Consider the following 24,080-nt stretch of genomic DNA (forward strand, 5'->3'; position numbering starts at 1 on the left):
TCTTTTCAAAAATGACCAAACTTTTAATTTCCCATGCTGTTTCGTAAATCTGTATCACTTTCAGTAGTCAGGTGAAAGACCCTTGTTACTCTCTTCCATTATGACCTCACAGCCTCAGGCAAATTTTGAGAAAGGACTTGAATGAGCTTAAACTCTAGTGAGCTGTGTGGCTACACTGATGACAGACATTCTAACTGTGACGACTGTGAGACATTAAAATGGAATCCTAAAGGGATCAGTACATCCATCAGCTCTTAGAATCTTGTAGGAAGCATGCAGAGAAAAGCTGACTTTGGCTTAGGTATAAGACAACGCTATGGTGTAGGTGTCATGGTTGGGAGGCGAGGAGGCCTGGGGTCCCGCCAAGCCTTCAGCCAGCTGTGAGACCTTGAGAAAGTCATTTAATGTTTCTGGGCCCTCAGGTCTTTTTTCCTGTTGGTGGTAGAGAAATGCTGTCCAGTCTTTCATCACCATCAGCTACCTCTGAGCCTCTTTTTAACCTTCTTCTGGCAAGTTTAATTTGATCCTGTAGAATTTGTACCCAGTCTCGGGGGCCAGGAAGTTTATCCACATGGTTAGCAGTACAGTATTTTTCATTGAAAACTTTTATTGCACCCACAATATTTTGGTCTAGTCCTTTCCGGTTGTCATTGAGTCCTCTTTTCCTCTTCCCATTGGGTAAGGAGTTAGCCAAAGTCTTGTCATCAAAAAATGCACACACCAGTTTTCTAAACAGAAGGCTTCCTGAGCGAGTGTAGTTTGATAATATAGAGTCCAGCTGAGATTTGGGCATAAACACATCAAAGCCTTCAGCAAGTTGCACTTCTGGCTGCTTGGATTTGCATTAATTTTCTCATGGTCTTGAGTTCTTGAAGAACGGCTTGTAACGTTGACTGGCAGTTACAAGTACAGCAGTTTGATTCAACTGAGTTCACCACTGGAAGTTCTCCATTGGAGCTCACAGCAACATGGGGCTGAGTCTGGAAGTCCTAGAACGTGTGCCATACTGTCCTGAGAACTGCCCACTTTGGGGTGGTAGCTCATTCCACACACCACGGGAAGGAGGGTGGAGGCCTTGTGGAGGCTCAGTGGAGGAGTTCAAACGTTGAGGCCACACTAAATCCAAATCCTGGGGCTCTTCTTTTAATTTTTCTCCTTCTTTGCCTACACGCTGAGATATCCTTCCAGTGCTGTCATTCAATAATCTTCTCATCTCTGTAACTTGTTTTTTAATTTCCATGCTTTCATCTCCTAAAAAAATGGGTTGTGTCTCTTCGGCTTCCCCATTAATATCGTTGGTGAATTCTGAGATCTTATAGACCTCACGGTGATAATCGGGGCTCACCAGTTTGAAGCTCTGGGATTTCCGGCTTCTTTTCCTCTCGGAGAACTCCATGGTGCCGGGAGGACGCGGCGCTGGCGGCGCGGGTCGTGTCACCGCCGCGGGGACCGAGGTCCGCGTCTCGGGCCGGCGGGCGGGCAGCGGCGGCGGCGGCAGGGAGGAACGGAGCGAGGCCGAGCGACGGGAGGAGCCACCGCAGAGCCCGCTCCGGGGCTACCAGCCGGCGCGGGGTGGGCAGCGCGGGCTCCCAGACGAAGTTGCCCCCGCGCGCCGCCGCCTCCCGGAGCCCTAGGCGCCCCCCGGAGCCCCTCGCATGCGGGCGCGCCGCGGCCAGACGCCGCCCGCCGCAGCCCAACTTTCCGCAGGGAACGGGCCGGGCGGAGGCGGGAACGACGGCGACGGCTCGGGCTGAGGACGCGGTGGTGATGGTGGTGGAGGCGGCCGTGGCCCCATTTGGTTATTTTTTAAGCCATATAAATTATTTCAATATGGCTCAGTAGTAATATTTAAAGCTTTTCTATTGTCATAGATGAAAAACTTGTGACCTGATAAAGCCATCTTTACAAATCTCTGCAAATCTTTCTTTGTCCTTCCTTCCTCTGTCCCTCTCTACCTCCCTTCTGTCTTTCCCTCCTTTCTTTCTTCCTTTGATCTTTCCCTCCCTTCCTTCTTTGTGTTGGGGATGGAACTCAGAGCCTTGAATATGTTAGGTAAGTGCTGTGCCACTGAACCCTTCATCCAGCCCTCATACAACCAATTTTTTTTTTTTAAAAAAATTCAATTGTATACTTATATTCTTCTCTTCTCCCCCTTTGACTTTTTTGACTGTTCATCCAGGCCTTGTATAACTTCACTGGTATAGTACATTCTGAGGATAACACATCCATCCTGTTTTTCTCAGGTAATTTCAGCTCTACAACATCCACCTGAGCCTTAGTATGGTTTTTGTTATTGTTGTTGTTGTTGCTTTTGGTCTGTCGTGGGGCTTGAACTCTGGGCCTGGGCGCTGTCCCTCAGCTCTTAAGCTCAAGGCGAGTGCTCTACTGCTTGAGCCACTGCACCACATCGGTTTTCTGAGTGGTTTATCGGCGATAAGAGTCTCAGGACTTTCCTGCCTGAGCTGGCTTTGAACCATGATTCTCAGATCTCAGCCTCCTGAGTAGCTAGGATTATAGGCGTGAGCCACTGGTGCCTGGCTCTGAGCCTTAGGTTTGCCTCTCTGTCTCTTTTGTCTGTCTGTCTGTCTGTCTGTCTTTTGGTGTGCTGGGGACAAACCTAAGGCTTTGCATTTGGTAGCCAATTTCTCTCCCACTGAACCATATGTACAGACACCATATTCCCTTACTTTTCTTGTGCGATAAGTTAAAGCATTCTATATTATATTTATCTGTCGTTTCTTCTCAGGCTTGTCTTGGCTATGACAGTTTCTCACATTGTTCTTGTGGTTGATGGCTTTGACAGTTTTGAGGAATCTTGGTGAGACATTTTATATACGATCCTTCCATTGAGATGTGTCTGATGTGTTGTAAAGGTCAGACTGGCTGTGGGTGTTTGGGAGGTGAAGTGGTATTGTCATCCTGTATCAGAGGAATATATTAATAACATGACTTATCCCTCCTGATGTTGACCATCATCTCTTGGCATTGGTAGTGATTGTCAGGTTTTTCTACTTCAAACTCACTTTTTTATCCTCCCATTCCATACTGTGCACAGCCCACACATGAAGGGTAAGGAGTTCATCTTTCAGGAAATGGTATCAGTGTCTCCATTAAAAAAAAATTCATTGGCATGGGGGAGACTGTTTATGTACTTATTTACAGCACTAGGGTTGTAACTGCCTGCACTTGCTAAGCAGATGTTCTACTGCTCGAGCCACAGCCCAGCCCTTTTTGCTTTAGGTTCTTCTTTCTTCCGTGGTCTCTACTGTTTGAGCTTTTTCCTGGGGCTAGCCTTAGGCAGTGATCCTCCTATCTATGCCACCCAGACCTAGAGTCCTAGCTCTAGTATCTGCACCAAACCAAACCAAAAAGACAAACATCCTTAGGCTGAGGTTGTAGCTCAGAGGGAGAGCCCATGCTTAGCACATATGACCCTGAATTTCATCCCTAGCAGCAAAACCAAAACACAAATGGCAAAAGCCATAAGAACCAATTGTCTACTGTTCTAGTGTTTTAATTCTGTTCACAGTGTTTTTAAAATCCTGTTTTTCCCTGAGATGAGTTTGAGATGAGCAAATATTGTTCTGTTCATAAAAGAAATGGTTGATAAACTATTTGAAGAGGTGACATAAGGAAAGGAGTTTATAATTGTTTCCACCGAAGATATTTTTTTTGCAAATAATGGCTTATTTATCATTTGGTCTCATTTAGTCTTATGGTAGTCACTTGTTTTCACAAAAGCTACAACTATTGCAAGGTAAATCCTCATTTAGAACCAAACTGTTGAATACCATGTAACATAATTGAGACCTACCTCATTATTTCTGCTGTATTTTTCATGTGCATTTAATCTTCATCTTGTGACCCAACAGAACCCATTGTAGTAGACTGGATTCAAGGAGGCACAAATTCTAAATGCTCAATAACCACTATATGACTTTGATTTAATATCTCACATTCTTCATTGCTATATGAAGGATTTTTAAATCCAGGCCTCAGCTTCATACCTGTATGAAGTTCTATCGGAACATGATTATCTTCATTCACTTGCTTATTACCTGGGTCCCTTTTTTGTCCTTACATATTGTCTATCAGTAGCTCCTTTGCCTTTCATCTGCAGAGTTGAGTAGTTGCACTCAAATTCATGTGGCTGCAGTAGTTGCACTCAAATTCATGTGGCTGCAAACCTAAAATACTATATAGCAATTTACAAACTCTGCTAACTCCTAACAACCAAAATTCACTTGAATGTTTGAAATTTTTAGAGTTGGGATATGTGAGCCAACTATTATTTTTCCTAGTCAGATTGCTTTGTAGTAAATCACCAGATTTACACTACCTTGTACATCACTTTTTGTTCAGTCCTCGTGCTTTTCATATTTTGCAATTAATTTTGTGATCACAAATAACTTCTAGAGCACAGTATCTTATCCAACTGAGGTACTGTAGCTGAGCCTCACCCGGGGTGCTTCTCTGGGATCTGAGCCTAAAAGGCAGAAGTCCCTAGCCAGGGAAAAGAGCAATGGGGGAAAAAATACCAGCATTGAAAACTTCTATTCAAAGTCACTTTTTTCACTTTCTACTCACATTTCTTGGCTAATGTGATAATCATGGTACAGAGAAGTGTCAGCCTTCTGCAGGAGACCCTGCAGGTTACCTCCTGGTCCCTAGAGCAGGTGGATGATCCTCTCCCAGAGAGTAAGTGGTGAATCAGCTGCAGCCACAGCATCTTTGCCACCATTCCTCAAAGGGTTGAGGAAGTTAGAGAGTCTTGGCAGAAATCTGTGGATGATCTTCTTTCTTCCTTATAGATAGTAACTTAGCAGGCTCTGAACCACTCCTGCCACCCTCCCCTCCCCCAAAAAAGTAGTTTGTAGTACCTTTCCTAGAGATTTTTCACGTGAGCTCTCTTATTTTAGAATTTTAAAAATAGCTTCACTGAGCTCCTAGGGGAATAGGAAATTTTTCCTAAAATCCAAATACTTGTCTTTGAAGATGCTCCAGTGATTTTTAATTTGTCAAGGCCAAAATGTTTTCATTATTTAAAATTCATTGACACAAAATTTCTTTGATCAACCAAATGTTGCCCCTTCTTTTTATCTAGCCTAAGAATGTGGGATTTTTAACAAAATCAACCAACTCAGAAGCTTTGTACTTGCTGCTATCACAGCTTACCGTTATAAGTAACTAATTTTTACAAAACCAGCTTAATTTAATAAATAGCAGGCACTGTTTAATTTTAACATTTAAAATAGAATCTATGGCCTCTAGGGTCACAGAGAGAAAAGCTATGGTTCTATGGGGATTTGAACTCTGTATGTTAGATGTTTCCGTGATATTTTGATTTTCTTTTAATAAGCAGAATTTGGGAAACATTTTTTTTAAGTGAAAAGTGATTTGATTTTCTTTCCTTAAAGAAGCCAAAATCGTATCAGCATTAAAAGAGCTGTTTTATGATTACCAGTGGGAATTCTGTGAATATAGAAATTCTTAAATATCTTGGAAATGATAAGAAAAAATGGTTGTAGATGCACATAAGTGCTTCTTAGGGGGTGTGTTAGAGGATATTCAAAAGACAGCCATAATTCAAAGATTCTTCTTATTTCTGAACTCTTGCTTTCTCTTCTGAAATGCAGGCTACCACTTTAATATCTACTCGAATAGCAAATAGATACCCCAAATCTACTGTGTCTGTTATTAGTAGTTTCCTATTGCGGTCATAGCACATTACAGATTTAGTGGCTTAACATAACATGATTTTTTCCTGTAGTTCTGGAGGTCAAGTCTGAAATCACTTTCACTGAGCTGAAGTGAACCCGTTGGCTGGGTTCTCTCCCATCTGTAGGCCCTGCAGAGAATCCGTAATTTGCCCTTTTTTGCTTCTAGAAGCCAGCTGCATTCCTTGGCTCATGGCCCCTGGCTCCATCTTCAAATTTAACATCTTGGCTCCTCTCTTCTTCTCCATCATTCCATCTTTAGTAATTTCTCATGAACGTCTCTAATATCCTGTCCTACTCCTTTAAGAAGTCTGTGACTGGGCTGGGAAGGTGGCTCAGTGGTAGAGCGCTTGCCTTGCATGCTGAGGCCCTGGGTTCGATTCCCCAGCACCACATAAGCAAAAAGAAAAAAGCTGGAAGTGGCGCTGTGGCTCAAGTAGTAGAGTGCTAGCCTTGAGCTGAAGAGCTGAGGGACAGCGCCCAGGCCCAGAGTTTAGGCCCCACGACTGGACCAAAAAAAAAAAACAAAAAAAAACAAGAAGTCTGTGACTAAGTAGGTCACAAAATGGTTCAGGATAATTTCTCATCTCAAGATAATTTTCATCTTAGGAGTAGACCTCCTTTCACTATGTATGGTAACATATTCACATATTTTGGAGGTTAGGATTTGGCTGTACTTGATCAGTAGCCTGGCAAATCCATCATTCCTGCCTTCATTTAAAGATATAACGAGCCAGTAATCTAGGGATTGTTCTTGATCTCATTCTCTTATTTCCCCATCATTCTCTCAGTCATCATAGCACTCCAGTCATCACATCTAAATCTGATCAAAAGGCTATCTTGCTGCTACTACCTAGCTCTCTGTAGATTTCTCCTCATCTCATGGATCTGTTTTTCACATTTTGGTGCTTTGGGTACTTGTTCTACCCTGTTTCTTAAACTCAGAGTTAATACAAGTTAATACAAGAGTTAATACAAGCTAATACAGAGTTAATACAAGTCTTTGTGGCCTAAGTATGATGAGTAATACACACAAAGTGCTGTACAACTAGATCCCAGTGACTTCATTCCAACACCTGGATATGAGTGAAATTTGGGTTAGTTGAGGGTAATTATCCTGAAAGGCAAATAGAATTTCCATCGAAGACTTCAATCTCTTTTATTTTTCTGACAGTGAATCATTTCCTCTTAATTATTGACAACAGAATAAATGCAATCTGGTCTCTGGTTTTGTTTTTCTGTGTTTAAAGTTTTTATTGTAAAGGTGATCTACAGAGGGCTCACAGTTACATGATTCAGGTAGTGAGTACTTTTCCTTTTGAACCTTCATTCTCTCCCAGTTTTTTCCCTCCTGGCTTCCCTCCACCCTGATCTCCGGTTTTGAATGACTCTTTCCTCTTTTCCCTTTCATGAAAAAGGAGCACGTTTAAAAAGTCCTTTATGCTTAAAAGGTTTAAAAAGTTCATGTTTAAAAAGTTCTTTGGCAGCTGGTTTCCAGTGTGTAAATGAATATCTTAGATTGGTAGGAAGAGTGGTAGCTTAAGAGTAAAATTAAGTGTCTGAAAAGAGGAAGGACCTGCTGCTGAAATAATGTCAACATCTTGCTTCCACACATTACATTCTGACTTTCTCTCTCTCTCTCTTTTTTTTGGTCTGTTTTGGGACTTGAACTCTGGGCCTGGGTGCTGTCCCTGAGCTTCTTTGTGCTCAAGGCTAGCATTCTACCATTTGAGCCAAGCACTTCTGGTTTTTGAGTGTGTTTTTTTTTTGTAGGTAAGAGTCTCATGAGGACTTTTCTGCTCAGGCTGGCAGAATATTTATTGGATTTTCAGTAGCTTTGTTAAAATTTCATCAGACTTAAATTTTTACATGATATGTGCAAATAAAAATGGCACAAATGAACAAAAAATATATTCCAGATATACTTCATAAATTAAAATTGATTTTTCAAGAAATACTATGTGGAGCCCTCCAAGAGGAGTGCGAAGATGTCTCTGTTTACTTCTCTCCATTCAGTCACTTGTAATGTCCACAACTAAATTACTTGTGAGAAAGTACTTGACATTATTTGTGAATACAAATGTGTATTGATTTTTTTCCATCCAGTAATGTATGAGTGGGTGCTGTACCTCACCTTTTGAAGTAAGCTTTCCATTTTGTGTGTTAGTTATTGAAACAGAAAGTGGATGAAGCTATTTTGAGCCTTTTTTTGAAATACAAACCTAAGTCTTGCCTAGAAAATCTTTAGAGCCCTAAATATATGATAGACAAGTCAGTATTTGTTTAAGTTAAGGAGATAAGCCTTCCTGCTCATTTTTAAACAGTAGTTTTCTTTGAGACTATGGTTTTAATGAGACATAATTTACATGCCACGTAATTTGCCCCTTCCCTGTTCTTGTTTGTTTTGTTTTTCAGTGCTGGGAATGGGGGGGGGGGAGGGACCTAGGGCTTCACTCATAGTAGGCAGGTGCTCTACCATTGAGCTACACAGTGTCAGCTCCAGTTTTGAAAAACATTTCCTGTAGTGCTCAGATATTGTTTGTTTGATTTTTTTTTTTCCCTAAGCAATAGACAGCTAAGTGCATTGAGTTGTTGCAAAGGGATGAGTCCAGGAGCAGAGGACAGACCAAACAAGGCTGAGGTGAAAGTGGGAAACTGCTCTGGATAAGAAAGAAAATCAAACAACACGGTGGGCAGGTTGTGGTGAAAATCAAACAACAGGTGGGCAAAATGGTGAATTATAACGTAAGCTTGAGTAAGTACTTTTTTCAGATGATTTTGGTAAATAGGGCCTTACTACAAGGACAGTGTAAAGAAGAGTAGATTAGGACAGAAAACAGCCACTGGCCTTGTGGAATTGCCCTGATGTCAGGATCCAGCCGCCCTCTGGGGTTGTGCTCAGTGCTGTCTCTGTCTCTGCTGTGATTGTCTTCTCTGCTCTCCTGGCCCACCCTTGTCTCTGCAGCTCTCTCTTCTCACTACCTCTCCTTTTCCTGCTTTGCTCCCCCAGCATTGAGCCACATTCACCGCTGCTCTTCCTCATGTATCCCTATCATGCTCCACCCCTAAACCTGTGGATTCCTGTTCTCTCAACCTGAAAGTCTGTCTGTCTCTTTGTCTCTGTCTGTCTGTCTGTCTCTTACAAGTAGACTCTGACACTTGTTATCCTTATCTGCTTCTTCAGTTTTATTTTTCTCTATCGAACTTTATTGTACATGACACTATAGTGTGTATTTCTTTTGCCTTGTTTTGTTCTGTGATGTGGAGAATCTAACCCAGGGCCTCACAAGGCAAGTGTTCTACTACTGAGCTACATCACCAACCCTGCATTCTTTTGTATTGGTTTTCTCCTTTCCCTCCCTGGAATATAAACTCCTTGAAGTCAGGCTTGGTATGTTATATGTACTGCTGGAGCCTTAGAATGGTGCCCATTTCATGGTAGCCTCTAACACTGATCAGTACCTTAACATACCTAGTGATGTCCTCAGTGGAGGGGTCCATTGTGTCGTCCAGTGCTGGGGGCAACTCTTGGGTGAGATTCCAGATTAATCCCCCAGTACTCCCTTACAGACTAACCTGCTAAGTCAGGTTCCATCTCTGCTGCATCTAAGCAGTAGAGTCCAGAACAGTAAGAGTCTGTGGCCCTTGTCTTCTCCTGGGAGGCTAGTGCCTCTAAACCGTCCAAGGTTCAACTCCTGGCTCACAGAATGTTCAGATCCTATCTTGTGGACCACTTGCTTCCCTTTTTGAGCTAAGCTGATAAAGGGAACATCTACTAAGAAGTATGATTTTGACTTTCTTTTTTTCTTTTTTTTGGGGGGGGTCTGGTCGTGGGGCCTGAACTCTGGGCCTGGGCACTGTCCCTCAGCTCTTCAGCTCAAGGCTAGCGCTCTACCACTTGAGCCACAGCACCACTTCTGGCTTTTTTCTTTTTGCTTATGTGGTGCTAAGGAATCGAACCCAGGGCCTCATGCATGCAAGGCAAGTGCTCAACCACTGAGCCATCTTCCCAGCCCCGGATTTTGGCTTTCTTGCTCTTCTTTGTGCCCTCTGCTCTCTGGCCCTGCCTTATATTCCTATGTGCTTTCTATTTGTCCTCTGGTTGTTGATTATACTTTGACATTTCTTCTGATTTCCTTTCTTGCCCCTCCTGTCTCTCTTCTCTCTCAGCTACTATTTTGCTCCACAGCTCAAAGCTCTTTCTCATGCAATGACTGCTTAGCTTGAGTTCTTGCCAGCAGGAAAGCTTTCAGCATCCTGCTTGATATAATCTTTCCTCTCCTTTGTTCCTTGTAGCTGGAGAGGAGTGAGGAAGAGAACTGCACTGGAATGTGTTTTCCTCCTTCTTCCTTTAATTACTATCTTGCATGAAACATTATAGCAAGTTCTGGACTACCTCCATAAATAAAATGCTCAGGTTCCAAACATAAATTTGGGAACACGAATAAGTTATTTGAGTCTTTAACATTTATTTGGTATCTATATCTATATCTATATGCATATATATATTTATTGAAGCTGTATAGAATGGTGGATAAAAGCAAAAATTCTTTTGTCTCATGACCCTTATATTTTGGTAAGACAGACTTATGTTAATTATACATGTATATAAATGGTTGATACAGTATTGTATCTATGTTGAGTTGTATAAAGGAGGATACCTAAGTACTCTGAGAATATACATTAGGGAAGTGAGGGATGGCTCTGAGTTGAAGAGGGAACTGAAGGCACAATAAGCATGAGCTTGGCCAGGCCTGAAGTGGACAGGGCGTGGAAGATACAGGTTCCTACTGCTGAGGGGCCAGAGCATCAAAGCAGTTTAGGCAGAAAGCACAAGGTGGAGTGATGGTAAATGGAAAGACAGACTGGAGCCAATCTATGGGGTTTTGTGGATCTTATGAAAGATTTTGGATAGTTTTGAAGTGCTATGTGCAAGGGGAAAGAAGTAGAAAAGTATACAACATCCTTTTAGTTTTAAATCATTGGTAGAAGTGCTGTGAAGAGTAACTGGAATAGGGTGTAGAGGTAAGATGGAGGAAAAACTTGGGGAAGCATTTTAGAGACTGGAGGCAGTCTAGATACAAAGTGACAGTAAAGATTAGCAAAGATGTCAGGCACCAGTGACTTAGGCCTGTAATCCTAGCTTCTCAGGAGGCTGAGATGTGAGGATCGATGTTCAAAGTCAGCCTGGACAGGAAAGTCTGTGAGACTCTTATCTCCAATTAATCACCAGAAAACCAGAAGTGGCCCTATGGCTCAAGTGGTAAAACACTTGCCTTGAGCTGAAGAGCTGAGGGATAGCACCTAGGCCTAGAGTTCAAGCCCCACAACTGAAAAAAAGAAAACCAAAGATGAGCATAGGTTTTAAGTTTCCAAACCTACTTTTGCTTGATGGATGTCCTTCCTTCCCTTTTGTTCCTTTCTTTTTTTTCAGCAGTATTAGCGTTTTAACTTAGGACTCTAGCCACCACCCCCTTTTTGTGAGGCAAGACCTCGCCATGGAGCCCAGGTTGGCTTTGACCTCAGTGTTTTTCCTGCCTCAGCCACCTGAGTGCTGCGATTACAGACATGTGCCACCCCACCAGGCTTCTATCTTCACTTCTTAGTAAATGTATTTATTTGTCCAAACATTGTTTCTGAAGAGTCATCTTACTGTAAAAGATTCAAATGCAGCTGGGCGCTGGTGGCTCACGCCTGTAATCCTAGCTACTCAGGAGGCTGAGATCTGAGGATCGTGGTTCAAAGCCAGCCCGGGCAGGAGGGACCGTGAGACTCCTATCTCCAATAAACCACCAGAAAACCGGAAGTGGTGCTGTAGCTCAAGTGGTAGAGCGCTCGCCTTGAACTGAAGAGCTGAGGGACGCACTCAGGCCCAGAGTTCAAGCCCCATGACCGAACAAAAAAAAAAAAAGATTCAAATGCAAAAAATAAGATAAGTGAGAAATAAAAGATGACTTAAGAGGGTATGAATGGAATGATACGGAAAATCCAGGAGAGGATAATGATTGTAGACAAGTTAAAAACTTAGCTCTGGGCTTCTGGCAGAAGAGAACAGAATAGGTCATATGATTTTGTTGTTGTTGTTGTGTTATTATTGTTGTTGCCAGGCCTAGGGCTTGCACTCAGGGCCTGGGCACTGTCCCTGAGCTTTGGTGTTCAAGGTTAATGGGCTATCACATAAGCCACAGCACCATTTCTGGCTTTTTTTAACTGTATTTTTTTTGTCTTTTCTTTTTTGGTACTGGGGATCGAACCCAGGACGTTGCACTTGCTGGGCAAGTGCTTTGCCATTGAGCTACATCCCAGCCTTCTGGCTTTTTCTGAGTAGTTTATTAGAGTCAGGAATCTCACAGACTTTCCTGCCTGGACTGGCTTCAAACCATGATCTTCAGCTCTTAGCCTCCTGAGTAGCTAGGACTATAGGCTTGAGCCACCAGCCCCTGTGATTATTTTTAAAAAGAAAGCAAGGCTTACAATCTACTCCTTAGTTATAGAAGTGACATTAAACAACCAGAATAGGTCAAGATTGCTGACATTCACCACCTTATCTCTGGAGATCATAACATTAGTCGTTATCAATGGCAGTCAGTTAGGAAGAGAACAAGGTCTTAGTACGTACCCCAAACAAGCCTCAGATTTATGACAGTACTGCCTCAGCCTCCTTGAGTGCTGGAACTGTAGGTATGTACCACTATGTCTGGCATTCATCTATTTTAGTAGTAGGTTGCTATAGTAGTTTATGAACTGAACTACATAAATGCATTTCTTTTTAGACCCTTTGTTATAGTTTGAGGGCCAGAAGAGGATTGGAAGGGAACATAGGATGGCAGCAGAGATGACAAATATAAACTGAGTAGAAGCCTATGATATCCCCTATGGGTATATAATGAAGACCGTTAGTTCCTGGAGGACAATTTGTTTATGAAACCATAGATACTTTTGCCTGGCTGATTTCTCCAGTAGTTATGTAATTTGTACAACAAATATATATTCATAGAGGGCATCCCCTCTCCCTCCTAAAACACATTAGCGAGACAAAGAATACCATGCACAAATGTGTTATTGCTTAGTTTATTCACATTCCAACATCAGAAACACAGAACAATGAACCTTAATCATTTCAAATTATAAAGGAAGTCATGCAGGATTTCCGGTGACTCTTGTGAGCTCCCTGCCCCCTGGGATTTACTCTCTTGGCCTTCCAACCCTCTTTTCATTTCATCTATGTTACCTACTCTCCAGGTATGTTAGGCCCAAAGGCCCAGAAAGGCCCCAGGAGAGCCAGAGAGAGTAGTATCATAGGGAACAGGAAGTCAAATGAGTCAGGATCATTGGCTCCCAAGACTTCAGCTCTTGAGGCAGTGTCATTAATCCATTTTTTTTTTTTTTTTTTGGGTTCGGTCGTGGGGCCTGAACTCTGGGCCTGGGCGCTGTCCCTCAGCTCTTCAGCTCAAGGCTAGCACTCTACCACTTGAGCCACAGTGCCACTTCCAGCTTTTTTCTTATGTGGTGCTGAGGAATCGAACCCAGGGCCTCGAGCATGCAAGGCAAGTGCTCTACCACTGAGCCACCTTCCCAGCCTGATTAATCCATTTTTAATAGTAGAACACACTGGTATAGACCCCAGGAAGCCTTTGACCACATTGCACTCCCCAGCTGACCACTCCTATTTGAATCCAAATGCCACCAATATGACAGGACAGCGGCCCTCCAGAGTCACCCTAAGGAAGAGGGAAATGTGATGAGTTGGTGGAAGGCGTATGGAAAGGAGTATTCATAGTGGGGAATGTTCTTCAGCACAGGCCTTGAGACCTCAGGAGCTATGGCACTCTGAGGGATGTGGATGTTGTACTGTAGTCTTGGGAGGAGGCCACAGGAATTCTAGAGCCAAAATATTTGAAATTGGCAAAGGTCTTAGCAAAATATCTTGGTCATTTCAAAACATTCAGCTACATGATAAAGCAGAATCAAATGAGTGTGATCAATTTTCATACATCAAGTCTTTCATTCACAAAATGAAATAATCATTTGAATGAACCGCTCTTGTTTTCTGTTCTTAGGGTCTTACTGCCTTTTTATGTTCAAATAATCATTTGAAATAAAATAAGTGATAGTAGTTGATAGTATGGCTTTCAATTTCATTCTTTTTTTTATAACAGCTTTATAACATTGATAGACCATATTATATGTGTAACTTCATTATTATAAAATTCATATGCCATAAAATTTGCACTTATGATGCACACATGGCTTTGAATATATTTATAGTATTACGCAGTATCGCCATGTTCATTATGAACATTTCCCTTCCATACCTCATTTTTTCCCAATCCTCCCAGCTCTAGACAGACTGGTGATCTACTATCTACCTTTTATGAATTTGCTTATTGTAGACATTTTATATAAACAAAATCATATATTATAATTTTGTATATCATATATTATATAATACTATAATAAATCATATAATATTATAATTTCCTATTAGCTTTGCATACTTTTTTCAAGATTTATCTGTTATACTCCAATATTCCATTCCTTTTCATGGCTGAATAATATTCCATTATATTGTTATACTACGTTCTGTTTGCCCATTCGTTAGCTGATGTATATTTGAAATTTGTCCACCTTTTGGCTATTACAAATCACGTTGCTGTGAACATTTATGTGCAATTTTTTTTCAGCACTGGGGATCAAACTTAGATTAAATGGTTCCTTAGTTGTTCAGAGGAGTTACATCATTAGAATCCTTGCCTAAGTATACCATCCTTTGGTCAATTTGTTGTATATATAAGCATATAACCCTGAATTGAATGTCTTTCTGATGTCAGAACCAAACTGTCTTTATTACTGTTTCTTTGTAGTAAGTTTTGACGTCAAAAAGTATGGCTCTACCAAGTTTGTTGTTCTCATTCACTTGAATTTCCATAGAAATTTTAGGATCACCCAAGTGTGTATGGTCTCTGTGCTCTCAAGAAGAGGTTGTAGCCTGCTATTCTTAGGACTCTGTTTTTAAAGTTTTACATGAGAGTAACTTCTCTCAGATACTGCAGATAACAGTTATAAATTGTGGACAGAATATAAAAGCCAATTCTCTGGAGATAGTGGAGAGTTGCCAGAAGTGGCAGAAGCTAGAGTTAACTTTTTTTTTTTTTGACAAAATGGTTTTTCCCTAACATAGTTTCAGTTATTATCCTATGGGGTGGCTGCAGCTGAAACTTAAACCCACAGTCCTAAAGGCTTATGAAGCAAGATAAAGCTCCCAGCTACTGTAGTAGTTTGAAAGTGAAGGGAAAAATACCAGAAAGGAAAAAGCCACATGAAGGAAGCCCCAGTGTGTAAATTCTGTTCTAATGGCTGGGTGACCCTGAACTACATGCAGGATGGGTAGGGTGCCAGGCCACACAGCTCAGACTAAAGGGACGGCTGCTGCCTCTCAGGTTGGAGTGTGGGGTCAGCCAAGCTAATGGTCTATTCTTTACAAGAATCCATCTTCCCAACATCCCATCACTGACAACATCCAGGATAGGATCCAAAGTTACTAGATGTTAAAGCAAATAACAACACAAAGACACAGAGAGAGGTTTCCTAAGATCACTTGGCAGTTGTTACTTGGGAGGAAAGGCAATAAGTGGAAAATACTGCTATTATAACTCTGGTTTTAGAATTACCAAGTAAAGATCTCTAAGCAGCTATTCTAAGTGTGATCAATACATGTGGAGGGAAGTATGCAAATAATATACAGATATTCAGAGCTCTTAGGAGAGATCTAGAAAAATGTGTGTATGCACACACACGTGTGTGTGTGTGTGTGTCCATGCATGTATGTATGAGAGAGAATAAAACCAAATGGTCATTCTAGAACTAAAAAAAATTACCTGAAATTTAAAAATTGCACAAGGTGCACTTACATAATTGTACAGTCTAAATGGCAGCAAAAAGGGATAGTGGTCTTCAATGCAGATTAAAATGGTTGGAAGAGCAGAGTGAAAGTATTAAAAATAAAATGGACTTGTCTATAAATATCAAACGGCATATCTTATGTAATTTACATATAAAGGGGAAAAGTGGGAAAATGAGGCAGAGGAATGTTTGAAGAAAACATGTCTGAAATATTCCCAAGTTTTGTGAAATTCATAAAAGAATATATTTTGAAAAACAGTCAGGTATGGTGGTATATACCTATAATTCCAACATTGATGTAGAAGGATATCAAGTTCAAACTAGCTTGAGTTAGACATTAAAACTTGATCTCAACTGGAAGGGGAGACATGGTTCAAAAAGAATTTTAGGTCTGGGAAGGTGATTCAGTGGTAGAGTGCTTGCCTCACATGCATGAGGCCTTGGGTTCAATTCCTCAGCACCACATAAACAGAAAAAGCCAGAAGTGGCCCTGTGGCTCAAATGGTAGAGCACTAGCCTTGAGCTGAAGAGCTGAGGAACAGCACTTAGACCTAGAGTTTCAAGTCCCATGACCCCCCCTCCCCCCAAAAAAGAATTGTATTCATTATTCATTATCTGATTCATGTCACTGGAACCCCTCTGTATATCAACTCTACAATAGCAATTAAAAAAAGTAAAAACTATCTCAAGACACACACACACACACAAAAAAAGCCAGGTACAAGTGGTTCACACCTATAATCCTAGCTACTCAGGAGGCTGAAATCTGAGGATTGTGGTTTAAAGCCAGCCCTGGCAGGAGAGTTCATGAGACTCTTATCTCCTATTAAGCATGAAAAGTTGAGAAGTAGAGCTGTGGCTCAAGTAGTACAGTGCTAGCCTTGCACACAAAAGTTCAGGGTCAGCACCCAGGCCCTGAGTTCAAACCCTAGGACCAGCACACAAAACGTTTTAAAAAGTTGGCAATTATGGTTTAATTTTAATATATTTATGAAGACCTAACAGGTTTGGAAAAGTTTAATGATTTATTATTACTGGTCTAGATCAATAATCTTAACCTTGAAGATATTAAATTGTTATATTAACTGATAGGTTATTGATTTGTCCAGGGTAACACAAGAATCATGGTTAGCTCCCAATTTGTTGTTATTTAGGGATAGGGAAACTAGGATCCAAATTAAGATCTCTTAAAGACAAAGTTCCAAAAACAAAGTCTCAAGCTCAAACTCTAACCTTACAACTATCCTTCTTGTTTATAATATCACCAGCACAAATCATGTCTTCCTTGATGACTGATTCCAATGCCGGCAGAAAGATGCCGATTGGATTATAGAGTTGTTCACACTCCTGGCGGGTAAAGACAGGTACTTCAGCTTCCTGCAGGGACAGGAAAGAGATGTAAAACAGCCTGGAAAGCTAGGCACCACTCAGTCAAAATGTGTAGAAGTCTCTCAACAGAAACCATAAGGCAGATTTCAGGTACTTCCCAATCTTGTTAACTTATGGAGGGATTTTTGGTACAATGAAATAGAAAGTTGTGGAGAATTTTCAATTATTTGTTGGAGGATTTTTCTGTTGTGTCATTATTCTGAACAAAGATTGTTATTCCAAATAAAGATATGCATCTGGTTGAGTAAAGATGTGAGTATTCTAAGGTATTTCAAAACTTTTCCATTTTCTTGCTTGCAAGTCAATTCCTGTTTTATCTCTACTTCATCCAATGGAAATAGTTGACACAACACATTGGAAATGAATCAAATTGGTTTAGCCTCTCTCCAAACCTTATGTCAAGCTCTAAACCAGAGAGAAGAAATTAAGTATTTAAATTGTTAGTATCTGCTTTAACCGCCGTAGTTAGACTCCAGACAGGATATAAGACTACATAACCATGTAAATGCCAGAAGAACTTTTTTTTATTTGTAAATAATATCATTATGTGGATCTGATTTTGTTGAAGAACATTTGCTATAATAAGGACATAGCTAGAATGTGAATGTTCTGGAATAGGAACACCAGGATGATGTAGGAAACAACCTCTGTCTCTGCCCATTCTCACCTGCATTCTCCTTAACTAGTCCCCATCCAGTCACCCAACAAGAAGCTGGGATCTTCAGCCGCTTTGAGGTACTGGGCAGGCAGATGGGTAGGATCTCCGCAGAGAAGGTGACTTGGGAGGACAGTCTGAGCAAGGCAATGTCTGCATTTGAGCCATCGTATTTGGGGTGGACGATGATTCGGGACACATAGTATACCTTGCCTTTATTTGAGGCATCTGCTTTAAGGGATCCCAGCCAAACAGTGTATGAATAAGCTGAGGTCCTATGGAAAAAAGAGAGAATAGAAGTGCAGCAGGCTGATAGTCTACACTGGGTAGGAGAAGCTGTCTCTATATCACAATGAACACAGCAAGAAAGGATAGCATACTGGGATTTAATCGGGGTCCAGTTGATCTTGGGCTAGGGTTAGTTTGATTCCTTCTTTCTATTGCTTGACTGCTCTTCTGTTGGTCTCCAATTACATGCTCATAGCTAGAATTATGTTTTATGTTTTCTCCCCAATTCTCTCCCTGGTAAACCACCACCTGTATGCTTAATAGTCATTCTTCTTCATTGTCAGTTTTGATTTCTGTCCTAAATAAAACTTTAAAGCAAATTGTAATGGGGGCTGGGAAGGTGGCTCAGTGGTAGAGTGCTTGCCTTGCATGCATGAGGCCCTGGGTTCGATTCTTCAGCACCAGATAAACAGAAAAAGCCGGAAGTGGCGCTGTGGCTCAAGCAGTAGAGCGCTCACCTTGAGCTGAAGAGCTGAGGGACAGCACCTAGGCCCAGAGTTCAGGTCCACAATCGGCAAAAAAAAAAAAAAAAGAAAAAGAAAGCAAATTGTAATGGGTTACAGTTTAAATAACTTAAAATGCCAGGTAATTTGATAAGCTGTATAAAATAAATGAAGAAGTTCTGCTGGGTGTGGTAGTACACACCTGTTAGGCAAGACTCTCCCCCCCCAAAAAAAAAGTGGGTGCCTAGCATGAGTGAGACCTGAATTTATTTCCCAGTATTGCAAAAACAAAAATTCACCTTATTCTGAGGCAGTCTCTTTCAGCTGTTTAGCCCTTACTCATTTCCCTGGTATTTTCAAGAAACACTATATATTTATGTTTCTTAACACCTCCCCTCTCTTTTTAGAATATTCTTAAATGGAAGGAGAAGACTAAGTTATGTATCACAGCTTACCCCCAACCCCCTCTTTCATTTATTTTCATTTATTTTTATTTTTTTTAATAACCTTTATTTAACATGTGAGTTACAGAAAACATATTCGCAAAGTGCAAAGTATTACTGCCACAAGCAGTTCAGGTGGACATGACTGTCTAGATCCTCCATGTACATACACCCATCCCTTTTTAGGTAACAGATCTATGGTTTGTGTCATGCTTTTCCAAATGTTACAAATTCACCAATTCAAAATCCCAAAGCTACATGAATATTTTGATAACCAAGAATAAACTACACAAACTCAATCTGTTTGGTTAAAAAAAAATGCATTCCTGCTTTTCTTAGGGATAAAAATTTCACTGAAGACAAAAACAGCAACAGGCTTCTAGACAGAAGTATTGGCAGAGTTACAATTAAAATACTGAATTTCTTTTATGCTCAATTTAAAGAGACATAAAGCAAGATATACTAAGCAATTTCAAAACTCATTAGTAGGCTTATAGCATACTATTAGCAAGAATGTTTCTACTAAATATATGTATCCCTAGGGGACAACCAGAACCATATACATCAATGGTTCTAATCAAAGTAAAATTCTGAGCACACCTGCACACATCTCTCTCCCTGCAGGCTTCCTATTCCTACCCTCTCCTGCCAGCCTCTAAGTCAGTCCTGACTTCATTGCCCAGAGGTGGCACAATCCATCCAAGATGGATCTGCTGATTGTAACAGGTATTTAGAAGTTATTTAATTCCCTACTTCTACTTTTTACCATATATTATCTCAGGACATCTATAAAGATTAGATGTTCTGAAATAATGAGAGCTTTGTGTACAATGTAAGTATTTTACCAAAAATGCAATGCTAACGGAGGCCTTCCCCACCTTCCTCTTCTCCCTCACCATCTCTCCAGACACGCTGAGATAATTCACTCCTAGGAGACAGTTTTTCCTAAAAACTAACAGAAGGACATTTCTATAGGGATTATTTTCTACTTTTTACTTTTAGCATTAAGACTTAACCCTTAATACTTGATAATATTAACTAAAATACACATACAAAACCAAGTCTAGACCAACAAAACAGGCCCGAGATAGCCTTCTCTTTTTTTATCCATCTTCTTCCCCAGTGTTGTCATAAGTTTCTGTTAGCACAGGATTTATGTGCACGTCCCCGTGGCTGAGCAAACATTATATCTGGTCTCGTGATTACATTTCTTGTAAAGCCTTTTGCTTCTCCTAGAGTTAATAATGGCATCTCACTTTGCTCTCTTAATTTTCTATGTACCCATGAGTGATTCATCATTGTTTCCACAAACTCTGTCCAAACTGTAAATCTCACATCCAAGCCTGCCATGCATTCTATGAAGACTGCCTTTATTAGTGTCCTCTGCCCTCTGGTTCTGTCAAGGCTGCCATCATTCGGGCACTTCCCTTAAATTTTATGATCTTCTTGGGAATTCTGTCTGGATCTCATCTTTCTCTTTTTATTTTCCCTTCATGTTGGTGAAACACATGAGCCTATGACTTCCCCAGAAAGTGTGCTTGAGAGGTAACATTTTGGCTGCTTTGCATGTTTGGAAATGTATCCTTTGTACCCCATATTAATTGGTATTTTATATATGGGGAGAATTTTAGGCTGATTTGCCCTCAGCATTTTGACGTTGTTACTTTATTCTCTTTGAGCATTCACTGTGGTTGTTGAAAAGCCCTGCTGTTTTGACTTCTGTCCAGGTTAGTTATCAATTATTATGTAACACATTATGGCAAGGCCTAGTGGCTCAGAAAAACTGACATATATGTCACTGGGTTCCTAACTCCAGGTGGGCTCAGGTATCACAAGTTTGCTTGGGGGAGAACTGGATTCCAGACTCTGGTTTATTGCTTTAGGCCTTCAGCAGAGTCATTTCCTGGAAGACAAGTTCTAGTGTGATGGGGTCTCTCCCCGTGGCTGCTGATGTTCTAAAGGCAACTTCTTGAATATAATGGCTCTGTGAGAGGGCCATGGTTATGACACCCCCCTCCAAAGAAAACAAAAAGCTAAGACAACCCCTCTGCTCATATTTAGGAAGTGATTTGATTAAAAGTTAGAAAATTTCTACTACAATGACTGTCCTCTACCAAGGTGAGGACAGTCCACTCATTTACATGGTTCGTTTGTGAAACCATTCCAACATTTACAGAAAAGCTGGCTGTCCACATGATAGCAGCTAGAACTCACTTTGGTAGGCAGTGTGCGGCGGTCAGTATCCAGTTCTTACTGATGAGGGACCCTCCGCAGATGGGGGCCCTGTCCAAATGAAGGCTGACTTGCCAAGACCAGCGTCTGATAGCAGCATCCTGGCCACTGATGATGTGGCTTGAAAATACAGGTTGTCCACACACTAGAGAAAGAAGTGAAAGAGAACTGCGGAGATCTGGTCCCCTTCCTTTCATCCCCAGACCTTACCCCTTCCAAGGATCTAAGCCCTCCCTGGAGTCCATGCTCTGCCCCATCTGAGTTCAAACCCAGCCTGTGGAGACCACTCACCTGATTGTAAGTCTTTCTTTTTGGAAACAGAACAGAGGGAAAACCCTAAGGAGGACATGTTATTAGTGCTTAAGACATCTTGTATCTATATTCACTGAATTCAGGTATTTCCAGTTGTAAACAAAGCAATGCTCTGAAATGCTTTTTTTTTTCTGGCCAGTCCTGGGCTTGAACTCAGGGCCTGGACACTGTCTCTGAGCTTCTTTTGGTCAAGGCTAGCATGCTACCACTTAAGCCACAACACCACTTCCAGTTTTTTTCTCTTTATGTGGTACTGAGGACTCGAACCTAGGGCTTCATGCCTGCTTGGCAAGCACTCTACCACTAAACCACCTTCCCAGCCTTGCTTTTGAGATTTATAAGCTGGTTTGTACTGTTTAACTAAATTGGCATTTTGCAGCATTTATGTATCATTCTCTGCTGCAGTTCAAATTCTTTTAAGTCTGTAAGGGCCAGAAAAAAATAACAACATGCTTATGCTAGAAGCTGCTCCTATTCCATCCTCTTGAAATGTCATTTTCCTGGATCCTCTTAGCTGACTTAGTTATTCCCATCAGACTGGGTTTTCTAGTTCTGTTGGTGGTAGTGTTTTGGGTTTTGGTAATGTGGGCTATGGAACCCAGGGCCTAGCACCTGCAAGCAAGCGCTCTACCACGCAGCAGCCTCTCCAAGACCTGGCTCAAACGGCTCCTTCGTGAGGCTGTCTCTGACCACCTTATTTTAAACTGCGACTTACCTCTTCCCCCTGAACTTCAGCTGTTCCTGTCCTCCTACAGCTTTTTCTAGTGACTTCTCACATGCTTTCTACTTTACTGACTCCCGGTCCCATGAAGACAGGGATCTTAGTGTGTGGACTGCCCGTGTCCAGCACAGAGCATCCCAGCGGCGCCTGGGCTGTATATGATGCCTTCTTCCGTGAGGACCTCCTGCGGCCTTCCTTCCTTCTTCCTCCTCCGCCGCACGTGGGGTCCGGCCTCCGGCCTCCTCCCGGACACGGCGGCTGAGACCTTCCGCTAACGTTCTCGGTGACTGGCCATCGAGAGCCTCCTCCTGCTTGGGGTTGAGAGGAATGGAATTAGGCCTGTCTGCCCGCCCTGGGCCCGGGGCTCACCCAGCAGGAGCAGCAGCAGGCCCCCACGGCCCCTCGCACAGCCCCCCCGTGCCCATGGCGCCTGCCTCCCAGCGGCCTTTCCGGTTGGACTCGGGCGGAGGAGAGGGCAGGGCCACCTTCTGCTTGGATTCCCGCGCTTCGCGGACCCCCGTCCCCCCCTCCCCCAAATGGGAGCTGCGGGGGTCCCCGGGGGCAGCGCCTGGGCCTGCGGCGCCCCCTGCCGCCCTGGGGGAGCAGGGCGCCGGCACCCTGCACCGGAAGGGATGGGTGGATAGCGGGTTGGGGCCCTGGAAGAAAGAGGAACCTGGAAGTGGAGGTGTCCCTCGGGTGTTCTTGTCCCGGAGGAGAACACGGGGATGCAGAGATATGACCGGTTAGGAAATGTGACAGGAGGGATACCAGGTTTGCTCATAGAGATACTGCACAGATACCAGCATCTTTCAGTTACTTTTATCTTTTATTTGCTGGCTTTTGTTTTGTGCATAGCCCAGGCTGACCACAAACTAGCATTCTTCCCGCCTGGGCCTCTCCAGTCTGGGGTGAAAGGTCGATGGAGGGCTTGGGCCATCTCCCTTCAGAATCTGATCAAGCTTAGCATTTCTAAAAGTAGGACAAGGCAGACATGGCCCTCTTGATGTGGCCCAATGGGAAGCACTCAGTATCTCCCATGCAGTGTTCTCACACACACACACAAAAGTGAAACCCGAACCTCTAAAGCTACTTTCACTTACCAAAAGTACAAGGGATAAAAAGAATAAGTTAATTGACAACACAAGGAAGTAAATAGTCAAATCCAGTATGTGGGATATTGTATAAAGCGGCTGACCTAGTTTCTGTCATAAGACAACCCTATGAAGGTAAAAAGGGAGAGGACTGCTTAGGTTATCAGACACTTAAGATCCTTAAGACTCTATGGCCCTTGTTTGAATCCAGATTTAATAGACCAACTCTAAAAATACCTTTGGAGGTAAATAAGGCAATTTAATAATGAATTGGCTGTTAGATGGAGTGATGCTGATCCTGGCAGGTGTAACGGTGGCATTGGATTATGTAAGGAAACAACTATTTTTAGAGACCCACAGTCCTTTGTCGTTGTGTGGGAAGTTCCTCTGGTTTTCAGTCTGCAGTATGCTTGAGCGTTCTCATGTTTTGACATTGTGACCTTAAGCAAGTAAACTTTCTCCCAGGCCTCCATTCCTCAGTTGTGTCATGTAGGCATTTGAATCAATTGATGGTTTTAAAAAATTTTATAAATGTATCATTGCTTATCACAGTGCTATTTATTCTTCATTTATTGTCTTCATTATCCTTCTATGAATACTCTGTTAATTTTCACGATGTCGTTGTACTACTCCTGGCTTTTCTAAGATAGGTAGTACCAAGGAATAGGAAGCCAAAGAGTGGATGCCAAATGCCCATGCTACACTTTGCTGGAAGACAGCTCTGTGAGCTTTCTGACTCACATCAGTCTCAAGGATAAGATCTATCCCTAGATGTTCACACTGAGCTTTCCTTTGAATGTCTCTGGGTTTTTGTTTGTTTGTTTTTGTTTGTTTTTATTGGTTGTGGGGCTTAAACTCTGGGCCTGGGCAGTGTCCCTGAGCTCTT

At 42.0% G+C, this 24,080-nt stretch overlaps 1 protein-coding gene and 1 pseudogene across 1 annotated transcript; both read right to left on the minus strand.

Moving 5' to 3' along the window:
• Positions 1–809: 809 nt before the first annotated feature.
• Positions 810–1,396, minus strand: LOC122120789 (annotated as a pseudogene).
• An 11,841-nt stretch (positions 1,397–13,237) lies between these two features.
• LOC122120790 (serine protease 48-like) lies at positions 13,238–21,565 on the minus strand. Its single transcript, XM_042695023.1, has 5 exons — positions 21,362–21,565; positions 21,053–21,215; positions 17,634–17,939; positions 16,854–17,028; positions 13,238–13,438 (listed from the first exon to the last, which is right to left on the minus strand). The coding sequence occupies exons 1-5, from the start codon at positions 21,417–21,419 to the stop codon at positions 13,313–13,315; spliced, it is 828 nt and encodes a 275-aa protein (XP_042550957.1). The 5' UTR covers positions 21,420–21,565; the 3' UTR covers positions 13,238–13,312.
• Positions 21,566–24,080: the final 2,515 nt, after the last annotated feature.

The sequence above is a fragment of the Dipodomys spectabilis genome, unplaced genomic scaffold (assembly GCF_019054845.1).
Source record: "Dipodomys spectabilis isolate Male_0828 unplaced genomic scaffold, ASM1905484v1 ptg000178l, whole genome shotgun sequence".
NCBI lineage: Eukaryota > Metazoa > Chordata > Mammalia > Rodentia > Heteromyidae > Dipodomys > Dipodomys spectabilis.